At 32.1% G+C, this 22816-nt stretch overlaps 1 protein-coding gene across 1 annotated transcript in view; it reads right to left on the reverse strand.

The window, feature by feature from the left end:
- LOC129230089 (dynein axonemal heavy chain 7-like) overlaps positions 1-22816 on the reverse strand; it is a 179190-nt gene that overhangs the window by 147928 nt on the left and 8446 nt on the right. Inside the window, 11 exon segments of the mRNA XM_054864483.1 lie at positions 2886-3131; positions 3439-3585; positions 4466-4558; positions 7387-7582; positions 10716-10857; positions 13868-14144; positions 16056-16109; positions 17603-17831; positions 18690-18811; positions 21210-21404; positions 22302-22502. Coding sequence (XP_054720458.1) covers positions 2886-3131; positions 3439-3585; positions 4466-4558; positions 7387-7582; positions 10716-10857; positions 13868-14144; positions 16056-16109; positions 17603-17831; positions 18690-18811; positions 21210-21404; positions 22302-22502 — 1902 coding nt within the window.

The following is a 22816-nucleotide window of genomic DNA, read 5'->3' on the forward strand; positions in this document are numbered from 1 at the left end:
ATGGAAAGAAAAATAGAAATCTCTGACAACTAAAAAAAAATGTAAAGATTTTCGATATGCTTAAACAACTAAAATGTGTGTCAAATATAATTACAATATCTACTGTACAGTATTATTGTAGTGTTTCATTTTTTTATTGCTACATACTATATGTAATGTACTGTTTCATTTTATGCCATTATCTCCCACTGATTTTTGTGCAACCTAACAGTATTTTTAGTCATTAACACAGCTTTTTTAAAAATACAGTAAAGTTTCAGTTCTCTATGTTTAAATTTGATAATAGGAGGTTACAAAATGGGTAAAAATAATTTGAGCGATGTTATCAAATGCCTCAACATTATTGGTATGCTCATAAAAAATCTTATATTTTTCCCCTTTTCCACAACGCGAAATTTCAACCTATGCTAGGAGTCTTGGAACGCATCCCTCGCGTAAGTTGAGATTCCACTGTACATGTAGATGACATCTGACGTGGATACCGAGAGCTTTTTGCTCAACGAGCATATTTGCAAGAAACTAAAAAATTTCCTTGATCATTCATTTCTGTAACACTGCAATATTTGTTGTTAGCCGGCCAAGACAGTTCAATATCATCCTCTTCCATAACATTTACAGTAGCTTCCATACTAGGTGGATATTGGCACAATAATCCCATTGACATCTAAAATGTTCATCCACAGGACTTTCTCAGCTGCCAGAAAACAGAAACGTGGCATGGGCGCCATTATGCAAAGTTTTAGGGGGGAGGGAAGATACTTTCCCCATTGTTTAGCAGGAGATGTTCACATAGAAACTGATTTCAGTACAGATTAGAATTATTAAAAATTGACATTTTTAATAACTTATTTAATAATGGCTGGAGAAGAAATGTTTTTACATTTTTGCGACGAAAAAAAGTACCAAAAGCAAGGAAGTTCTAATTTCTAAAAGGCCGGGGGGGGGGGGGGGGGGGGGGGGGGGCTTGAGCCCCTACTTGCCCCCTATATGGGCGCCCATGAAACGCGGTACTACATCGACAGTTATCTCTTATTCTTTTCTTTTTATGTCATTCAATGTGAATATTGGGGAAATGTGAAAATTTCGATTCTAAACAAGCTAATGGCGTCAAACAGATATAATGTATATTGTCAATCTGAAGTCAGCTCGTATTTTTTAGTCTTCCGAATCTGATTGGTACAAGTTTTACTCGCATAAGACTTGCACCAGTCAGATTCGTTTGAAACCTCGTTTCTTTCTTCTTTTTTTTTGTTGAAACTTTATTTAAAAGTAGTTTCCAGAAATCGCTACTAACTACTTTTTTTGGTATTGAACTACTCGCTACACTGCTTTTTTTGAAAAGTAGTGCACAACACTGCAAACTACTAAAAAATGTAGCTACTACAGTAGCGTCACTACTTGTAGCGCGCTACTTTCAACCACTAGATTCAACAATTATTTTTTTGAAACATATTTTGTTGTATTGGTATTTGCTGTAATGAGATCTTGTAGTTATAGTTAATAATTCATTTCCTTACTTCACACTTCATTGTTCTGTTACTTGAACCATAAAACATTAAATAAAACAGGGCATTAAAAAAAAAATTTTTTTCACAAAAACAGTTCATTGAAGTATACAAGAAACAGTTTATTACTATAAGCTGAGAATTCCTCATTAATTTAGTTAACCGGAAGACTTACTGTTACTGGCAAAGTTTAATATTAAAAGGTATTATGGAGCTAGAAATTTCTGAAAGAGAATAGAGATGGGAAAGATATCTGAGGTTCTGATACATTCAGAAAGAATACATACAGAAGTTCTTAAGCAGAAAATGAAGAAGAAACTCAAAAAAAAAATCTGTATATCATCTGAAAATAAAATGCCTCAGAAACAATATTAAACAAAAAAAAAAAAAGGATTGCTGCAAACTTATCTGAAACAAGTTCAGGAATAGCCTCAAAAAGAAATAAATAAATTAATTTAATTTAATTAAATTAAAAAAAAATAATAATGAAAAAATAACTAAAATAAATAAACAAATAAATAAAATGAAATTAAATAAAATTAAAAAAATAATAATAAATAAAAAATTAAAAAACATATTCAATTATACTCGCAATATAAAACTTTAAATAGAAAACTTGTTTTCATAATGTATTTTCTTTTTCAAATCCGAAATTTCGGACAAGCTCTAATGCCATTTCCTTCCACCAGGTGTTATGAATGAAAAAGCTTCCTTTGTTACATTTAATCGATTTGAAATTACATTTTTACAGTGGCCAAATTTGATGCTTTACAAAAGTACAAAAGTGATGAACAGCAACAGGCTCTGAACCCAAGAGAGCCTGGGCCCCCCAGGCTTTTGGGCATCAAGAAACTTTTTCTTTCATGTAAAACTTATCTTATTACACATCTTAAGAAAAAAAAAAGTCACCATTTACTTGAAGTGACTAGCAGTAGAGCTCTGGAACAAAAAAATATATTTGTTTCTTAAAATTTGATAAATTTAGTTGGTAGCTATGTACGAACACGACACAGAAAAATCCAAAACACTTAAATGAGAAACAATGTTTTACAATACATCTATTCTAAAACAAAATAGGACAAAAAGAATTATTTCTTAATCTAATTAATCACAAAGCAACAATGTTAATTAGAAAAGTATTATGAACAAAATTAAAAATAAATAACATTCATATTTCAAAATATGTAAGATGATTTTAGCATAAAAGAATAATATTGCATCAAGTATGAAAACTTAGAAGAGACTAAAGTCTAATGAAAACTAAAAATCACTTTAATTAATGTTAACAAAGAAATATGGTTTTTAAGTATGCAAAGAAATTTCAACAAGCAGTAAACAATCACTTTACATGTTCTTAACAAAAAAAATAAAAGAAAATACCAGAATATCTTCTTCTGCATCAGGAAATTTCAGTTTTAAATTGCCAGAAGCAGCTAAGACAGCTTTAACAGCTCTCATGCCATAATCATAGTGGTTTTGAGACGATAACTGCTCAGAGCATAGGCGATAGGTAGTGACAATCTTTACAGCCAAATTTCTTGCATCAAGATATCCAAATGAATACAGCGATATTTCTCCAATCATTGCATAATCAGGTACCATCATAGCTACGGTACGGAAAAGTACCTTTTGGACCATAAATGAGAACAATGTTTAATAGCTCATAATTTTATTGATACAGATTAGTAAACTTTGTGAAATCATCTTTAAAATATGTTTACACTACACCAAATATTATTGCATAAAATGTTGCAAATATTATTGAAAATCGGTTGACTAATTTACTACATTTTCCTCTCTTAGCAATCAAATTATGAAAGTTATTTTATCTGTAGATTAAAGTAAAGTCTTGTTGTTGACCTAAACTAGGATAAAAAGAAGATGAGTGATAACTTTTTAAAAAAGGTGAATATATTGTATAAAAAATATTTACCTTAAGATTATCAGGTAGTTCAGAACGCCCGGCATAGCCAGGATTCATGGTAATACAGACATAACAATTGGGATTTAACCTTAATTCAGTCCCTTCAAAATTAAGAAAGTCAACATCTGCCCTTACAGCACGAATAATGCATAAAATCTGAGGGAAAAAAATATGTTGGAAAAATGATAGGAAAACAAGTTTGATGCATATAAAATTGCTCAGTTTTTATATTACAATCAAGTAAGTCAAGAAACATATCAAGAAAATCAAAGAAAGTACAAAAAATTGCAGACAAAAATCTGCTTATTCTTAATGCTAAGTTTCAAACACACATAAGATGACTAACACAAGTTCTTTTATACAGTAATTTTGCTACAATTATATACAATGAAAAATAAAACAAATTATATGAATAGCAAGTAATTGGGATTAAAGTCGGAGAATTTTTTGGAAATTTAGTATCGGAGAGACACCACACAATGGCAATTAATACTTCAACGTGAAATAAAAATATCTGAATGACTTGCACAGTAGAGGCATTTCACAGACCGAGTAGTATTCATTTTAATAGTATAACTGAAACAGAGTATTCTCAGTCTGTTTGCAATTAAACTCCAAAGTTGAAGCAGTTAAAATTTGAAATGCACAAAAGTTATACAAGCATAAACCATGCTCAAGAAATATGTGTTGAAAATTTTGGTGTAATATTAAGCTTTTTTAAAAATAAATGTTCAAAAAATTTATTAAAATCTATGAAAAAGTAAATTATCTATTTACTCTGACAATTGTGCATATTTCAAAATTTGAAATAATTATTATCTCACATTCTGAGAAAACTTTAACTTTACTTAAAGCTCAACATAAGTTTTAATTAATGTTGAATTAAAGTACTAGGTATATGCATGTATGTGTGTATTTTCAAATGCAAAGTTATTACAAGGTTAGTTAAAATGCTGCAAAAAAAAATATATATATATCATTGCAAGTAATAAGCTCAAACATAAAGGGGGAGCATTTCATATGCTACAGAGTTTACCTGTTGAGCAACAACAGAAAGTACTTCTAGCTCAATACGATTGAATTCATCAAAACAAGCCCATGCTCCTGAAGAAGCCAAACCTTTGAAAAACTAGAAAACAAAAGCTTCTTAGAGATCATCTATAAAACTACAGACAATCACGAAAACAAATGAACTGATATTGAAATATAAATCAAACATTTTATTCAAACACTATATAAACTAGTAATAAAAATATATCAGCAAGACACAAAGAACATAATTTAAAAAAAAAAGGAATTAAAAATGCATATTTGCATAGAGTAGTTAGTGTGGATGATTTTCTGTTTGAAGAGGTGAAACATGAGAGAATTGACCACTATGTTAGAATGATTGAAAGCTAAATAAATATAATTTATTATGTTTGTCAAATTCACATTACACCAATGAAAATTCTTTGAAAGTGTTCAGATCTTAAAAACAAGTTTCATATCATAAGTTTCATAAGCAGCTATTCTAAATTGTTCTTAATTTAGACATTTTTTCTTACTACTCACATTTTGCTAGAAATTTCAGCCTCACCATTAGTTTCCTAGCAAGCTCTACAAAATTGATACCATAAGATGTTTAAGAGTCTCTGCTAATGTGTTTTAACTCAAATATTTTAAAAAATAATTAAAAAAGACAAAAATGTAATTTAAAAAATATACAAATCAATAATGTAACACATTTTTGCAGAATGCTCCTATTAAAGGAATTTTAGTGCTTTTTTTCTCTTAGAAAAGGGTACTTTATACCTAAAAAGGACTTTAAAACAGGGGAAGTGTAGGAGTCTGTCCTTTACTAATTATTATTAGTAATAAATAAATGAAACTTAATGATACTCTACCATGCAGTAAACAAAATAAGGAAATATATAAAGCCAATTTAACTTTAAAAAATTAATGTTTCATGTAAACTGATGTTAACTCACAAGGCTCATAAGTATCTGAAAGCTACTAATTGTGTAAAAATTAATGCAGTTCTTGCAACAAAAATGACATTATTGAGAAAAGCTGCTAATAAAATAAAAGGTATTATTACCACTACTATCTACTAGATAGTAGATTTTCAATACCTTTTTTTAGTTGCATATGAAAGCAACAATTGTAGGTAAGTACAGTGGAAAACTTAGCATTTGCATTACAATGTGTTAATAGGCCAAAAAAAAAAAAAAAAAAAAAAAAACACTCAAAAAATAAATAAATAAATAAAAAATAAAAGCGATATAAGATACAGTGACCGCCGCTTATTAAAATCACATTCGTTCTCAGGATATTTGATTTTATAAACCGGCTGATTTTATAAACCGGCATACCTACATTTAAAAAAATGAAAGGTTTTGAAGTTTAAATACTTTAAAAAAAGAAATGAATTACATCATTTATTTTCGTTTAAAGTATTTCAAAATACAGTTGTCATTTTTAATTAACCATGAGGGTTTTTTAAATTATTTTTTTACACACGGGTCTTAAAATATTGACGTATTGCAGTTTGGTTAAGAGAATTTGAGAGTAAGGATTCAATATCATTTAAGATTCTACAAAATGCATTGTAACTTTCAACGTTATATTTTTCTCTTTGCTCTAAAGTGCATAGTATAACATAAACATCAAGCACTTTTCTGACATCTATTGAAGAGGGGAAATTCGGCAACGAGATTTCCTCATCTTCTGAGACCGTCTACTTCACTTCTTGGTGCTTCTTTATCAATTTTGTATGCAAGATGTCCAAAAGTGATTTTATAAAATGGCGATAATGATATTATTAAGAGATGGTTTTAACATGTTTTGATATTGCAAATGATTCTGTTCTTCCAGATTTGATTTTAAAAAGCGGCTGATTTTATAATCCAGTGATTTTATTAGTGGCGGGTACTGTATTTCTAGAAAATTAAAACAAAGTAAAAGTCAAACATTATTTCAAAAGAAAATAATATTTTGAATAACTAATGTCTGCCAGTTCCATAATCTCACATAACCAATAATAACAACATTGTATACAATTTTAAAGTTTAAAATAACTGAAAAGTTACTAGGTGAAATTGAACACTATTTATTAGTATAAAATATTTTGCAACCCTTTAATGAAGAAAAGAGCTCTCAATAATAGTAATGATGGTACATAAGGTTCCTATGATCATTTGTAATTTCTATTTTTACATGTAAATACCAGGACCAAAAGCCAATAAGTTCTGTTTTGTGGTACACCTACATAATATTCCTGCAACATCCTGACTAAATAGAGGATAAAAAACTAAAATAATTATTTATATTGGTTTAAAAGGCTCTATGCTAAATATGTTACAGTCAAAATATCTGTTATGAACACATTAAACACATAAATAAAGAAAAAGCTACAACATTTTTTACAGAATAAAAATGGTAGGCTAATTTAATAAAAAGAAAGTGACTTTTAAGTGACTTAAAGACTGTTATAATAGCTCTGCTATTATGACTTCAAAATGTTGCTCACAGCATTGATTTTAAATAATTACATTTAGTAGCACTACATGAAACCTTGCGATGACCTTAGAGCCAGAAACTAGTAATTGGATGGAGTTCAATATTTCAATTACTAAAAGCTGAGGCAAAGATCTCAAGCCACGTGGTTTCTCTACAATATACACTTTGAAGGAAAGTAGTGAAATAAACCTGTTTTCTTCCAATACTTCACTTTAAATACTATCACATGACTTGGGATTGTTGCTTCATGAGTGCAGGTTCTACTCCTTTTATTTATAGCATTTCCCAAAGCATGAAACCTCCTTTACAAAATGTGACACAAAAACCTAATAGTTCAGAGTACACACAAATTAATATAAAGTACCTTTCCCATAGCAATATAATCCTATCCACCCTTTACAAAATGACACACTAAAATCTAATAGTTCAGAGTACACACAAATTAATATAAAGTACCTTTCCCATAGCAATATAATCCAATCCATCAGAGCAATTAAATACAACACACTGAACGGCCAAAGCTTTAGCAAGATCTTTGGTTGTTTCTGTTTTTCCTGTTCCAGCTGGACCCTCAGGGGCACCATTTAAATGAAGATGAAAGGCCCCCACGAGTGTTCGGTAACAGCGATCCGTAAGAGGAGTTATTACTAATCTGAAATGCAGAATTGAGCAAATGTATTAAGCAAGTGCAAGATCACAACCAGCATCCTTCACAACTGTAATTATAAGAAACTTTTATGTGTTTATAATCTGTGGTGACCCTCATAGAATTGAAGAGGCAATGTTACTGGATAGCACAAATATGATAGAAACACTTAATTTACTTTATTTGAATATACAGGTATTTACAGTATTAAACATGGCACTGCTCTGCGTTTCGGAAGCACAACATAGAAGTTAAAGTACATAGAGAAGACGTGACACTAGCGCCCCAAATAGAGAAGAGGAGAGTCCTCACAGTCTCCCCCACTTAATTAAGAAACCCCCTTAAGACAATTTATAGTCCTTTAGGATAAGTCTTATATTCCTTTGAGAATGGCAAGGCAGTGGCACAACAGGTTGGCTGGTATTCTGGGTTGCCACGGGAGAGCATTCTGGTTGTCACAGAAGATTGCAGGAGCTTTCCCTGGAATCCGTGGAACATCAAAAACCACAGTACGCTGTCTTGAATCTCCTGGAACCATTAGAACGGCACTCTCAAGAAGGGTCCTCCTCAAGGTGCATTGGCACACGGGTCGAATGCAGTTGGTTAATATGTCTTTTCAGTTGTCGTCCGGAATCTAGACTAATTAAATAATGGCGTGAACCAAACTTTGTTATTACTTTTCCAAACTGCCAGACGTTTCGGTTGTTTATGAAGACTTGAACCTGGACTCTCTCCCCCACTTTGAAAGATCTCACAGGACCACTGGAAATTTTTTATGTTGTTGGATGATATGGGAAGATAGAGTTCAAGCGAATATGAAATTCTTTGTTTAGATATAATTCAGCAGGAGACTTGCCACAAGCTAGAGGGGATGCTCTATAGCGATATAATATGTTTTGAACCTTGAATGGTATTGAAGTTTGTTTGAGGAATGAAGCTTTTAATTTCCTCTTTAAGGTTTGCACATTTCTTTCTGCAAGACCATTTGTTGCAGGGTGTCCTGGAGCTATAAACTTCTGGAAAATTCTATGATTGGAACTGTAGGTGCGAAATTCATCACTTTGAAAAATTCTAGCATTATCGGATACAATAACATATGGATATCCATGAGAAGAGAAAAATTTTTCAAGTAGAAGGATAGTTTTAGAACTTGTTGGAGCATCTCTGATAACTTCAACTTCTGCCCATTTAGACTTGGCCTCGACACACACCAAGAAGTAGTAATTTTCGAACGGGCCAGCATAGTTGATGTGAATTCTGTCCCAATTATTTGCTGGAAGTTCCCATGGATGGATAGACACGCTAGGTGGATTTGACTTTGTTAAAGCACATCCTTTGCACCCTTTGTCTAATTTTTCTATGTCGGAATCAATTCCTGGCCAAAAAACATATTTTCTAATGAGTTGCTTCATTTTTGTTATTTCCAAATGAGTTTCATGAAGTTTATCTAGTATAGTAGAACGTAAACCTTTTGGAATTAGGACTCTGTCCCCTCGGAAAAGAATGCCATCAAGCAATGTAAAGTCCGAATCTTCGCAAGTGCTGTTTAGCTTCTTTATTATTTCCTTCAATTCTGTATCTTGTCCTGTTTCAGTCTGGATGGTCAGCAATGTTATTTGTTGACTTGAAATCTGGAATATATTTTTGGCGTAAACTTGATTTGCTTCTTGGCCTATGAATTCATCAACTGACATTTCGGGCTTTTGAACTGGTGCCCTGGACAAGCAATCAACATTTTGATTTTCAGATCCCTTTTTGAATTGTACAGAGTAGTCAAAACTTGATAAGTAGGAAGCATATCGAAGTAGTCTTGCCGAAGTCATTCGAGGAAGAGCCTTGTGCGGGGGAAAAATTCTTGTTAGTGCTTCATTGTCGGTAACCAGTTAGAAAGGTTTGCCAAATATGTAGTTGAACAACTGCGTTACACCGAAAATGATAGCTAAGGCCTCTCGGTCTAACTGGCTGTAATTTTGTTCAGAACTGGTGAGAGCACGAGAAACATAGGCAATAGGTCTTTCTATGTCTTCTATAGAGTGACTCAATACTGCAGCAATTTCAGTAGGACTTGCATCAGTAATCAGGATAACTGGTAAACTGGGATCAAATGGAATTAGTACTCGATCACTGCAAAGTTCACATTTCAGTTTTATAAATGCTGATTCACAACTGGCACTCCAAAACCAAGGTGCATTTTTCCTAAGTAGACATCGAAGTGGATATGAAATAGTTGAAAAGTCTGGAATGAAACGGGAATAATAAGTTACAAGTCCCAAAAATCGTTTGATTTCATCGGCATTTGATGGACTTGGCATTTCTTGAACAGCACGAACCTTCGCTGGACTTATCTTGTTGTAGTGTGTCGAACCTATGGACACACATAAAGTTGAGAAATTTTTTTCAATGCCTTTCATAGTGCAGTAATTATCAAAACGTTCGAAATAGCATGAAAACTTTTTGCGTTTGGAATCAAAATTCTCGAACGGAGATACATTTACTAAATTTATTGAAGTTTCATTTGAATGTTCTTTCGACAAGTGCTTTTGGATTTGAGCTAACATTTCCTGTTGCTGCTGGGTAAATGCAGCCATGAACATATTAAACTGTTCAGCATCCATATTTTGAAAATAATGTCACAGTTTGAAAAGAAAAAACAAATAAGAGTACCTGGAGAATCTTCGATGTTGAAACGAATTGATGGCTGTTTTCGATTTCGCTGAATCGTAAACTTTTACTTTTCTTTGTTCATTTCTTCCTTATTTTCTTCCATCGTCGCCAACTACCTGTGGTGACCGTCATATAGCTGAAGAGACAATGTTACTGGATAGCACAAATATGATAGAAATACTTAATTTACTTTATTTGAATATCTGCGTGGGTTGGAATCCCATCCTCGTCGCCAACTAACTGTGGTGATTGTCATTGAATTGAAGAAGCAATGTTACTGGATAGCACAAATATGATAGAAACACTTAATTTACTTTATTCGAATATACACGTATTTACAGTATTAAACATGGCGCTGCTCTGCGTTCCGGAAGCACAACATAGAAGTTAAAGTACATAGAGAAGGTGCGACATAGTCATATTTTAAACAATAGTAATTTTTGCAATTTTTGACAAGTACTTAATCACAACATACCTTGGAGTATTTCCCAAATACTCATATGCATATTTAACATTAGCATTAGTGATTCTCACACGGACTTCGTCAGAGTCATTAAAATCTTCAACATAGTACCTGAGCTGAGCAAGCCATTGAAAATCAAATTCACTTTCAATCCCTGAAAAAAGATTGATAAAATGCTTTTAAAATCTGAAAGTAAAATAATATGTAATGGAAACATGAAAATATAATAAAACTCAAAACTACTTGTGTAAATATAACATAATTAGTTATATGATGTTAGTAAAGAAATTACAGGAGGTCTACAGAATTACAAGAGTAATTATAGCACTTTAGTTTATTTTCAAGGCTATCAGTGCCTGTTGAAGTGTTTTTCAAGTTATATAATCAGGGCCGGATTTGGAAGTGTGGAGGCCCCGGGGCAACGAAGGAGTGAAGGTCCCTAATCAGGGTTCGAAAAGATCATCATATTTTCGAAAATATCCGAATATTTTGATATATATGTATATATCTGATATTTTCGTCCCGTGAAAGTTTGGATATTTTGTCAAAAATTTATTGTGGGGGCCCCTTTGTTGTGGAGGCCCCGGGGCAGTAGCCCCGCCTGCCCTCTTCTAAATCTGGCCCTGCATATAATGATATCATTAGGTGTGAATTGGTGCTGAAACACAACAAAACACCGCTCCAGTACTACTGTTATGGAAAAAATATTTTACAAAACAAAACTACCAACAAAGCAGATGACAAAATTGGATATATTATAAGTGGTACAAATAACAGCTAGTCAGTAAAAGAGTGAGTTAGTAAAATACCCATAGAGTGCCTTGAGAACAGAGTGGCGACAACAGCGGTGTTTTTTCCCCCCGAACAAGCGTGGCCGCAACTTTCGTCCAGGTGACGAGAGAAAATTTTGACCGTTTGGCGATTTGCCACTAAGTGTGAATCGTTATCGCGGTTTTGGCAGCAGACGTGACTTCAGCTTCTGAAGCATTTCGCACAGGCTACTGAGTTTCTCTCCATTCTTTTTTTTCACTTATCCGCCAAAAACAAATACATATATAAGATTTCTAAGAAAAACGAATTTGAAAGTGATAAGCGACATCACCATTTTCTTTAGATATTATGTGTTATGTGTGCGTGAATAGTAAATGACAAAGTAAAAAACACAAAGTAAATGACAAATTTTAGCTTTCACAAGAGAAACGAATCAGGGAAGAAGACCATTACTTTAAAAATGAAAAATTAAAAAAAACAAAAAAAAAAAAAACAGACTGAGTCGCAACTGTAGAACCAAGAGGAAAAATTGAAAATCCTTTTAAAAGCCTTACATTATTAAAAATCAATGTCAAGTATTTTATTTGCTATTGAATAGAAACTGACAACATATTGAAATATCATTTTAAATCATTGCTTTTAATTTCCTTTTCGGCCAACAATAAATTCGTTTATCAATCGCGTGAATAAAGGCTTAGTCGTTATTAAAATCTGCGTTTTTAAAAACGTTATAATTCGAATTCTATGAAATATGGAAGTTCCAAACTCATTCTATCAGACACGGAAAAAAATTCTCTAAATTTTGATGTTAAATTAAAAAAGATTTAACTATGTTTTCACTGCAAAAATTGCGAAAAACCTTTTAGACGGGTTTAATTAATATCTTCGTTAATGAATGCCATCTAAAGATGCAACCTAGACCTAGCTAAGAACACTCTCGATCAGCTCTCCTTTCGAACAATTTTTTTTTTCAAAATCGGTCTATCCGTTTAGGTCAGTTTCAATTTTCTCTATAATGAATCATAAATAATAAGCAGCTTCATAGAATAAACTTTAAATAGTTTCCATATAATAACTAATATATATTTCTTTTTCTTTCAATCAAGATGCATTTCATTCTCACATAATTATTTCATTTGAGTAAAAATATTACGGGATGAAACCCATTTACAAGCAAAACTAACTTCTAAAACCCGAAAATCAAACGCTCCTGAAGCGGAGAATGGTTGCCGCAACGTTAGTGAAGCCAAAAAGCTCGCCAACACTATCGGAATCCAAAATCCCAAGATAAATGCTCTATAATTAAATCAATATCTCGCTTAGAGTTCCAAAAATGATAAAAAGTGATAGCCTATACATTTATGCATTTGAGACATAAGGTGAAATGTCAGTACAAAACTAATTATTCACAAAAAAAGCGTTTTTCTGAGACCCATCCAATCTTCCTATGTTAAGTCTACGAGAATTTCGTCAAGATGCCCTCCGGCGGACAGAGGCGCTTTCCCGCTTCTCAGGGGGGATGTGCTGTCGCCACTCTGATCATTCAAGGCACTCTAAATACCCCTAAAGAAGACCTTCTAATCCTCATTTTTCAACCAACATGAGGGAAAGATAAAAATGTTGGTCCTGATTACATCCCATGTGTGCCTGCATGGGGCCAGTCCGGGCCTGACTATAATGCTGATTCATGTTACATTACAGTATGAACAAATATAAAAATGATGCAAAAAAAAATGCATTTCAATTCAGGACTTTTCCCTATAACATAATTAGTGAATTAATAGTAAAAACTCATTTTCTTCCTTCAAACCTTTAATTTGATTGATACTAATAAGATTTCAACATAATTTAATCATTTTGCATGTTAAAACTTTCGTTGAATATTTTTGAAAAATTGGTTATCAAAAAGCATTACAGTAAGGTTATGAAAAAAAGTAAGAAAAAATTTAAGAATAAAATAAAACTAAATAATGATTTGAATTAAGTTATATACTATTTGAAAAAAATCAAAAATAATTTTCAGAAAAGAAAATATTAACTGCCATACTAAAATGCAAATTTATTGATAAAAAAGGTGTTTCTTCAAAAAAGTCCTGGGAATACACAGGCATATACAGAAAAATTCCATTTTAACAAAGTCTGTTACAGTTCTTGTTTTCTTTTTACAAAATCTTGTTTCAAAGATAACTTTGACAATCCCCAACTGAAATCATACAGTGACAATAACAACATTCATACCTTGAATATAACAAAATTTTGTCACAATGAAATTATTTTGCTGGCCTTTTGAGATTTGTTAAAATGGGATTTAATTGCAACCAAGAAAAGACAATATTTCATAAATAATTTCCATTTGCACAACACAGATTGAAATACTAAAAGCCAATAATAACCATTATCAATTAATTCTTGAACAACATCTCTAGCATGAACATCAATGACTACTAAAGCTCCCAATGTGACACGAACTTGCTTGTTCAGCTTCCCTCTGACTAAATCAACAATGCCACTCAACTGGTCATTCAATTTTTCATAATATTTTTTCACTGAAGTAAGACCTCCAGAAAATGCTTGGTGAACTTCTACAGTCCAATAAATTTGTGACACGCAGAGGACAACTTGTCCAGGCCACTGAACAATCCAATCAAGTCTCGGAGTTACTGCATAAGCCTGCAAAAAAAGAATAAAAGTGTTTTTATACAGTGAAACCTCCGAATAGCGGACAGTCAAGGGACCAGAAGTTTTGTCCGTTATTGGGAGGTGTCCGCTATTAGGAGGAACTACTTAATTTACCTTTTTCAAAATGGGCTGTTGTTCCCTTTGTAGAACACAATCGAAACAATTGCGAAAGGTTTACTACATTTTACGTCAAGAGTAATTAATCTGTTTTTTTTAATAAAAGTATACTGACAGCACACACTTGTCTTAAAAAGCATTTAATCTATTAAAGTAATCAGTTAAAACAGTTTGACATCTCTTTTTTGCATTACAAGACTGTTTATAAATATAAATATTTAAATCATTTACCTTAGCAAGTCCTTCAGTGTGCCCTTTGCTCAGGAAAAAGTTTTTCAATTCTATACTGTATTTCAGTGCTTCCGAAAATTCTCTACTTGTGCAATTTTTTTATGGTTAATTTATTTATTTTATCTCGAGTATCACTATTGCATGATTGACAGTTGGCAATATGACCTTGAATATGGGCAAATCTTTTTCATGTCTAAAAATTAAACAACCCAACGAAACCACGGCGCCATAAAGCCGACTACTACTGGTGCTAGTCTGCTCAATTGCATCTCCTGAGAGCCCCAGTTAGAAAAAGTGCCCAATTTCCTCTTTTTTATCGTAACTTTTGAATAGTTATTGTGTACAAAATTCATTAAAATCTTAAGAAAAACATATGTTAATTGTTAGACTGACATCAGTTTTCATTTATCTGCTTCAACACTCTCAAAACTAGCCGTAACAAAATTATGACTTTTTTTTTTCTTTTTTCTTTTTCGCTGCTCGCAAAAAGTACCATGTCTTTTTTTTTTTTCTGCCCCCTACTTTTAAGCCCCAATCGCTGCCTCTGCCCATTACCACCCTTTTAATTCCAAGAAACAGTGATAAGGAAATGACGGGGGGGGGGGGGAGAATATCAGCTGTGGAGGATGAAAAGCTTTGTAAGGCAAGCAGTTACTAAGATATTATGTGAAAAGAAAAAAAAACGGAAGTGCTACGATCGCAAGGGAAATTTTTTGTGAAATAACTGTCCGTTATTCAGAGTGAATTACATGGAATGGCCTATACTGAGGGACTGGGACTTGCAAAAATGTCCGTTAATTAGAGGTGTCCGTTATTCGGGAGTGTCCGTTAAGGGAGGTTTCACTGTACATGTAACAAAATGAACACTTAATCTTGGCATCTAGGCAAAAGTTAGTTGCTACTTAAAATTTCTAGTTAGATATTACATGGTATAAAAAGCATTTAGTCAAACCATGCAATCCAGTAAGTCATTTTTGGGGATGCAAATGATTCTGGATACATCACTTTTTCAAAGCATAGTTTGGAAATAAAGAGAAATGTGACATCCATGCAAACACTAGGTAATTAACTAGTTTTGCCAAGTACATTATATACTGCACTTTAATTCTGTGTTTCGAAGCAATTCTGGCTAAGATGTTACTTTACTTTTGAAGATAATGTCAAGTCCTAAGTGCTGTGATAGCAATATTTGAGTTTCAATAATAAACCATAAAATCTCACAAGTAAGAGTTAGAGGTTTTTAAGTAATTTTTAATCTTTTTCATAATCATTCATATGTTTGAATTGATAATCTTAAAACTAGAGCTTTAGTATTAGCTATTTGTGTCTGAATGTGACCAAATAAATGTTTTGAAAGCAACTTTTTATAGCAAAGTTTATGAGTAAATTTTACTTGTTAGTCATAAACACCTGAAAGCTTTACATCACAAAATTATTTTTAAGGACAAAACATGAAATTGAATCTATACTTTTTTTATGAAAGAAACTAATTCTTTATGCTAAAATTTTCAGCGATAAAACATCATAAAATATACTAAGCATCATACAAATTACCTTGTGAGCATCTAGGATAACATTTCTTACAGACACCAGCATAACATCTTGAACCTGTGCAAAAAAAAAAAAAAAAAAATAAATAAATAAAATAAAATAAAAAAATAAATAATAATAATAATTTGAATTTTTGGCATCTTGAATTCAAATTATGTTTTTCGCAATCACGAGTGTGTGTGTGTGTTGTATGCGCGTGTTTGTGTAGGCACATGTGTGTGGGTGCGTGTGTGTGTACGGGTGTGTGTGTGTGTATGCATGTGTATGCATGTTATGTATGCAGTACTGTGTGTGTGCGTTCGTGTGTGTGTGTATGTGTGTAGGAGTGTATGTGCAGATGTGTGAGTTTGTATGCGTGTGTGTGTAGGATATGGACGCAACCTGGAGACAGTTTTCACTATGGGAGCAGCATCGTGAGGAGCCAGTCGACGGTGGTGCTGGCAGAGGATGCTGGTGGGAAAATAAAATGATAGGACCTCAAAACAGTCAAGTGAGAACAATAAGCAATCATGATTGCTCAAAAAAAAAGAAGAAGGTTGGAAATGACATTAACTAGGAGGAAGAAAATAAATAAACAAGTAAAATATCAATGAATTCCACTTTTCACCTCACTGATAGCTAATTTGTATTGTCTTTTCTAGATTATTATTTATAAGGTACTATGTGCACTGTGAAGTGTAGTGCACTTGTCAAATTCTTTAATTTCAAGAAAAATGAAGAAACGACTGGAGCAGCACTAACATTTCAATTGCCTCTTGAGTGTGATGAACAGACAGAAGTCACAAGGGGCCATATTATGGAGGTAAGGAGCCCATTAAACTACAGGAGCCCATTTTGTTGCCAAAAATTCTAACTTAAGTGCAATCTGATGCAGCAGCGTTCCTCCAATCATTCCCTCATTTTTTTTAATTAAAAAATCTGATGAGAGGCCTACACATTAACTCAGTCAAACTTTTTTCAAGCAACTGACGCTATTGACAGATGAAAAAAATATTCACGCATGCACACAAAAGTTCAAGATTAGCTCATGCAAGTGCACTTGACTCATATCCATTTGCTTTTCACAATGCATAAATAAATAAGGTCAGAACCTGTTCTAACAGCCCTTGCATAACATTTTATTGAATCAAATAATTTCAGAATTGCATTTTAATCTGAAAATGTTGAACAATCTTAATAATTGCCAGCGTTTAAATTTTGGGATACAGTAAATTAAAAAATAATGGAAAAACATCTTTAATTTGTAGTAATTTTGCAAATTTTACTATTTTTGCCTCACTTGATCTTTTGAGAGTTTGTAGCAGTTTTCAAAAATAATTTTAGTCCAATCGTTAGCCTATTAAGTTAGGTGGTGGGGGAGTGAACCCGTCAAACACAGTAGATTTGGCAGGTAAACATTTTAGAAAAGCTTTGGCATTTTTAAGAAAAAAAAAGGCAACGCCAAAAGGAATTTTCAGAACCGTATAAAGCTTGTTTTACATATATTTTTGGAGTCACTTCGATAAAAATTTAAATCCACTAAATTTAGATGAAATAGAAGACATTTCTACCTGCAATAACCACCTTTCAACTTGGCCTCTGGCTTCTTTGGTTCCAATTATGCTCATAAACAGCACTTTCTCACCTTCACTGCTCAACATTCCATGAATCCTCAGATCTTCATCAAAATCTAAACTTGCTATGCCTTCAAAACATTTTTTTAAGTGGGGTTGCACTCGTAGAGGATCTTTAGTTTCAGATAATATCTCAAGCATTTCATCATTAGACAAGAAAAAAAATCTACAAACAAAATATCAAGAACCCATTGTTTTAAATTTTATTGTAAAATGAGTAAAAAGTAATAAAATGTAAGGAACAACAAGCATTTAAATAAGTAATATAATCATGTAAATAAATTATGTTCCTTTACAGTCATATTTTCAAATAAAAATTTTACTTCTAACGTTAAGCTTGAATACAGTTTTAAAGCAGAGGGATATTACAGGCGAGAGAGGAGGGACCTTGCCAGATCTAGAGGGAGCAAGCAGGAGCACCTTGCTCTGGGCGGCAACTTCAACCTTTCTTTTTTTTTTTTTTTTGAAACTCATTTTAAAAATTTGAAGGAGTAGGGGCAGCCGTTTCAAGATTTGCCCTGGCTTGGAAAATTTGTAGATTTGTTACTGAGGCAGGAAACAACACAACTTGCAGTGGAATATGAATAAAATCATATGAAGTTAAAATTTAAAACATAGTAAAACTGACAACAATTCAAGTGCAACTAAATTTTTACTGCAATTAATTTTTTTAAAGTCAAAACTATCAACGTCAATAAATAAAGAAAAAAAAATTTACTTATTTCTCCTGACGGAAAAGGTAGTCAAAGAAGCAAAAATCTTTTAGTAAAATTCAAATCAAAGAGCTTATTCATAAATATTTTTTTTAAGAAGAATTAAATTTAAATGGCAAGAACAATTATAGAAAACTTGCTTATTTTAGCTTGACTGAAATTAAAAAACATTTTAAAATCATGTTTAAACTTATAGGCTAACTTCCAGTTGATCTGCTGGTTCAGTGGTTGTGAGTCCCTGGTCTAAAGCATTAAAATATTTGAAGTGCATAAATTACAAGAAAGGAAAAAAAAAAGAAAAATAAATTTACCTAGGGAAGAATAGTCTTTTCATTTCTAAATATGTATTTAGGCCTTTATTGATTTTGTCCAGCATTTCATTGCAGTTACATAAATCAGAATACACATTTTTGGATGTTGTATTTTCTAAAACCTACAAGAGTTTAAAAGGCATGTTATCAAACAACTTTGCTCAGAATATTCATGTTATAATAAAAGGGATATTTCTGAAATACAAAAATAAATATTACTCAAAAATATGCAAAATTTTGAAGCCTACCAACAAATTTTCAGTTTATCCTTAGGCAAGAAAAAAAGAAGGAATTATATCATTAATTTATGACTTACGACAGATTTTGCATGACTGAAAAATAATGGATACAGGAGAGATGAAGCGATATATGTAATTTAAGACAATCACTTGACACATAGTCACATACAGTGAAACTTCGGTAAGTTGAACTTCGATCAGCCGAAAACTTCGATAAGTCGAAGTGAATATTTATTCCCGTCTAACTGAATGGAGAATTAATCTTATTTATTTTCGATAAGCAAAATTTCGTTGATTTGAAATATTCGATAACTCGAATTTTATTTCAAGGCTGCCGTCCAAGTTTCCTTGTTAACGTAACTCTATAAGTCGAAATTGTGTTTTTTTCCCCTCCCTCAAAAGTATGAACAAAAAAAAAAGAAATCGGAGGCATTGTATTGCATCAAAAGGTGTCTAGACAAATTGGATCAAATAAACCTCTGAAACCAATTATTTACACATAATTTGGCAAGTTTTTTTTTCCTTTTAAAATATTGTTTACTTCATTTCGTTCCGTAGAAAAGAAAAACCTGCTCATGGGGAAAACCAAATCTTTGATTTAGTGCAGCCCGAAAATGGGATGGAAAAAATGATGGGGAGGTGTGCATATATTCGGGATTATGGAATAATTCCACTTTTGATGAAAAAGAGAGAGGGAGGGTTATGGACTATTTTTGGGATTCTGCGGTGTTCTACAAAGCTGCTGATCTTTCCAAGACTGGCTTTTTTCTTTCGTTGTTTTGAAAGCTAATGTTTGTGGTGTTGTTTCATTGATTCCTGAAAGTTTGGAATAGAACTTTGAAATAGACTAAAAGAATATTTAAAATTTTAAGCTACCTAGAAAAAATTGAGTTTATTTGATTGTGGCGTAGCAAAGAACAGGGCCAATGAGAGGCCCTGTCAGCCTAGTCAGAAACTAGGTGTGCAGCTCTTTGAGGGGCCTGGTTTAGAATCCAAGTAATGTAATATTTATAGGTTTTATGGGGGGAGGGGGCCCGGTGACCAAAATGACAAGGGGACTGCCTTGGCTCTCGGAAAAAGAAGAAGGAAACTGCATTGAAGTTTGATGTGCCTCCAACTTTTCAACAATAAAAAAATCAAAAAATTGTTTCGATTGTCGATGCAAAAAAAATATGCAAGAAAAGCAGCAGATGTGAAGCGCATTTTTATAGAATCCCCTCCAAATGTTCCCGACTCCCTCTTTGATGCGTTAAAAGTATCCAATGACTATTAAACGAATGATTAATATTAAACTGTTTGATAACAGGATTTTTTTTTAAATATTTTTTTCCCGGTAAGTAAAAATTATTATATCCCACATAAAATTATAAAATTGTTTTCCAACTTATGAAAACTCTTGAATTTTTTGCATCATATTATACATTAATTATGTTAAGTATATAGTCACCTCAAAGCAGCAGTACTGCATGTGAAACAGTAAGATATTTAATCTCAGGAATAACAGTAAAATATCCTACTGCTGCTTTGAGGGGACGATTTTATTTTTGATATGCTATTCTATTCCTTTTTTGATCATATTATAAATTTAATGAGTGTCAGTGGTGGTATTTTATTTTATTTCATAGCTTTGCTTTCGTATTCGATAAGCCGAATTTTCGATAACTCGATTTTTTTTCGCATTCCCTGCAACTTCGACTTATCAAAGTTTCACTGTACATATAAATTGATACCACCGCAAAAGTATTGAGGAAATGATTTTCATTACTTTAAGGTACACATTTGATATGTTTTGTTTAGTTTAATAGATTTTAAAATTAAAAGATTCATTGTTTTAGGACATTTTAATATGTTTCAGAACTTTATTTTACTTTCTAGTGAATGAAACAAATTATTTCAACCACCTTAAAATAAGGAGCAAATGACAGTTAGGAATTAAAATTGTATTCCTGCAATTGCTCCAATTACACAATGGTTCAGCAAAAACTGTTGTTAAAGGTGATTTGCAATTGCCTGTATGCTACTAAAGTGCAGTGTCTACCTTTTTGGTTATTTTGAAGTGCTTTGCCATCAATTATACAGAAAATTTAATAAAATTTGCAAGAAATTATTTTTTCCTCTTAGAATTTATATATTAATTTTATAGGGAGCAGGTTTTATTCAAGATAATATAGTACAACATAGCGCTTTAAAAGATATGCAGTCATCTTCATAATTTTAATCTAATTGGTTGTAAAACACAATTAAAATTTGACTAAGGAAAACTGAAAATTTTCATTATTACATTTCTTCTATTCGTTGTTTCTTCCATAACTTGTCTCCACTTTTTATCAACATTTTTGAAGAGGCGTCCTTCAACAGGCATTTGTTGCATTATATCAGGAGAAGAAAATATTGGTTCTAAATAAAGCCATTGCATCTGAACTTTTATCCACTCATCAATTGCATCTTGAGTTAGTTTCAATTTGTCTTCCCATGACTGTAAAAAAAAAAAATGTATGATGCATAAAACATCGTAAACAAAACCTTAATTTGCTATCAGAAACTCTAAGCTCTTTGAGAGCAGGGCGTCATGCATTTTCATTATGTTTACTTTTAATTCAATTAGTTCAGAAGTAATGTATGTGTGATCCACTATTGTTTAGAAGTTTAAAACATCAAAAACTAGAAATTTACAATATTTGCATAAAAAGAAGGGAGAACAAAGCATGTATTGAAAAAGCAAACATGAACGTGAAAAGGAGAGAGCAGAATGGAAAATATTTCATTATAAAACATTTATACACATCATAAAAACATACAAATTTAAACTTCACAAAGTGTCCGAAAGAAAATTATATTGAAAACACTAAAACAGAGCTGAAAAAAAAAAGATCAGTTTTTATGATCAGTGAATATATATACAGTAAAACCCCTCCTAAGGGACACCCCTCAAATGCGGATACCCCTCTTATGCGGACAATTTTTAATTCCCCGATTCCAAGGCAAATATCACTATTAAATCCCTGTCCTGCTCAAGAATTAAATTAGCTTACCAAAAAGAAATGCTTGTTAAATCACAGCATTATCAGAAAATGTCGTTTGTGTTATTTAATACTATCAATTTCTCACTAAGAAACTTAAAATTACATAAACATTTATTATGAAACTATTTTCCTTCCTTTCAATGTATTGTATGCTTAGAAGCACAACTAAATATGCTTTCTAACTTTAATAACCTCAACAGTGAATTTCAGACAAAAATTACAAAATCGAGAAAGCTAGCTTTAAAAATATCAAAAAAAAAAAACATTTATAAATACGTCACTTATTTCTACATTATCTTTAGTGAAGTGTCTGTATTTAAAAGATCTTGAGGCTGATTCCATATAGCTACCTTTGTTTCTGCTTCAAATGGTTTTGCAAATGGTGATCCTCTCATGGCTTGGGTTTTTACAATATGATCATCAAGCAATGTTTGAATTTCATCAACAGATGCTAAGACGTAAGTTCCACTGTCTCTATGAGGAAGGATAGTAAGTTCTACATCTTTCCATTCAGCCTGCATTTGTTTCAGTGTGCGTTCAAGTCCCAACTCCTAATAAATTGCAGAAGGAGGGTTTAAATCATATAAGAACAAGCAATATACATACATGGGCCATTCTTCAAAAAGTGTAACTTTTCTATCACACGCTTTTTACAGTAAAAACTTTAAGGAACGATTCATTTAACAATGCTTTTTAATTTCATCAAAAATAAATCTATTTAACAAGGACGGATGCAAGGGAGTTGCAAATAAATAAAAAAAAACATCATGATTTCTCTTCCAAACAATGACGACATATATTAAAATGCTTTTAAGAAATTAAATCCAGAAAGATGGATTTAAAATGCGTAACCATGGAAACACAA

Source organism: Uloborus diversus, chromosome 9 (assembly GCF_026930045.1).
Source record: "Uloborus diversus isolate 005 chromosome 9, Udiv.v.3.1, whole genome shotgun sequence".
NCBI lineage: Eukaryota > Metazoa > Arthropoda > Arachnida > Araneae > Uloboridae > Uloborus > Uloborus diversus.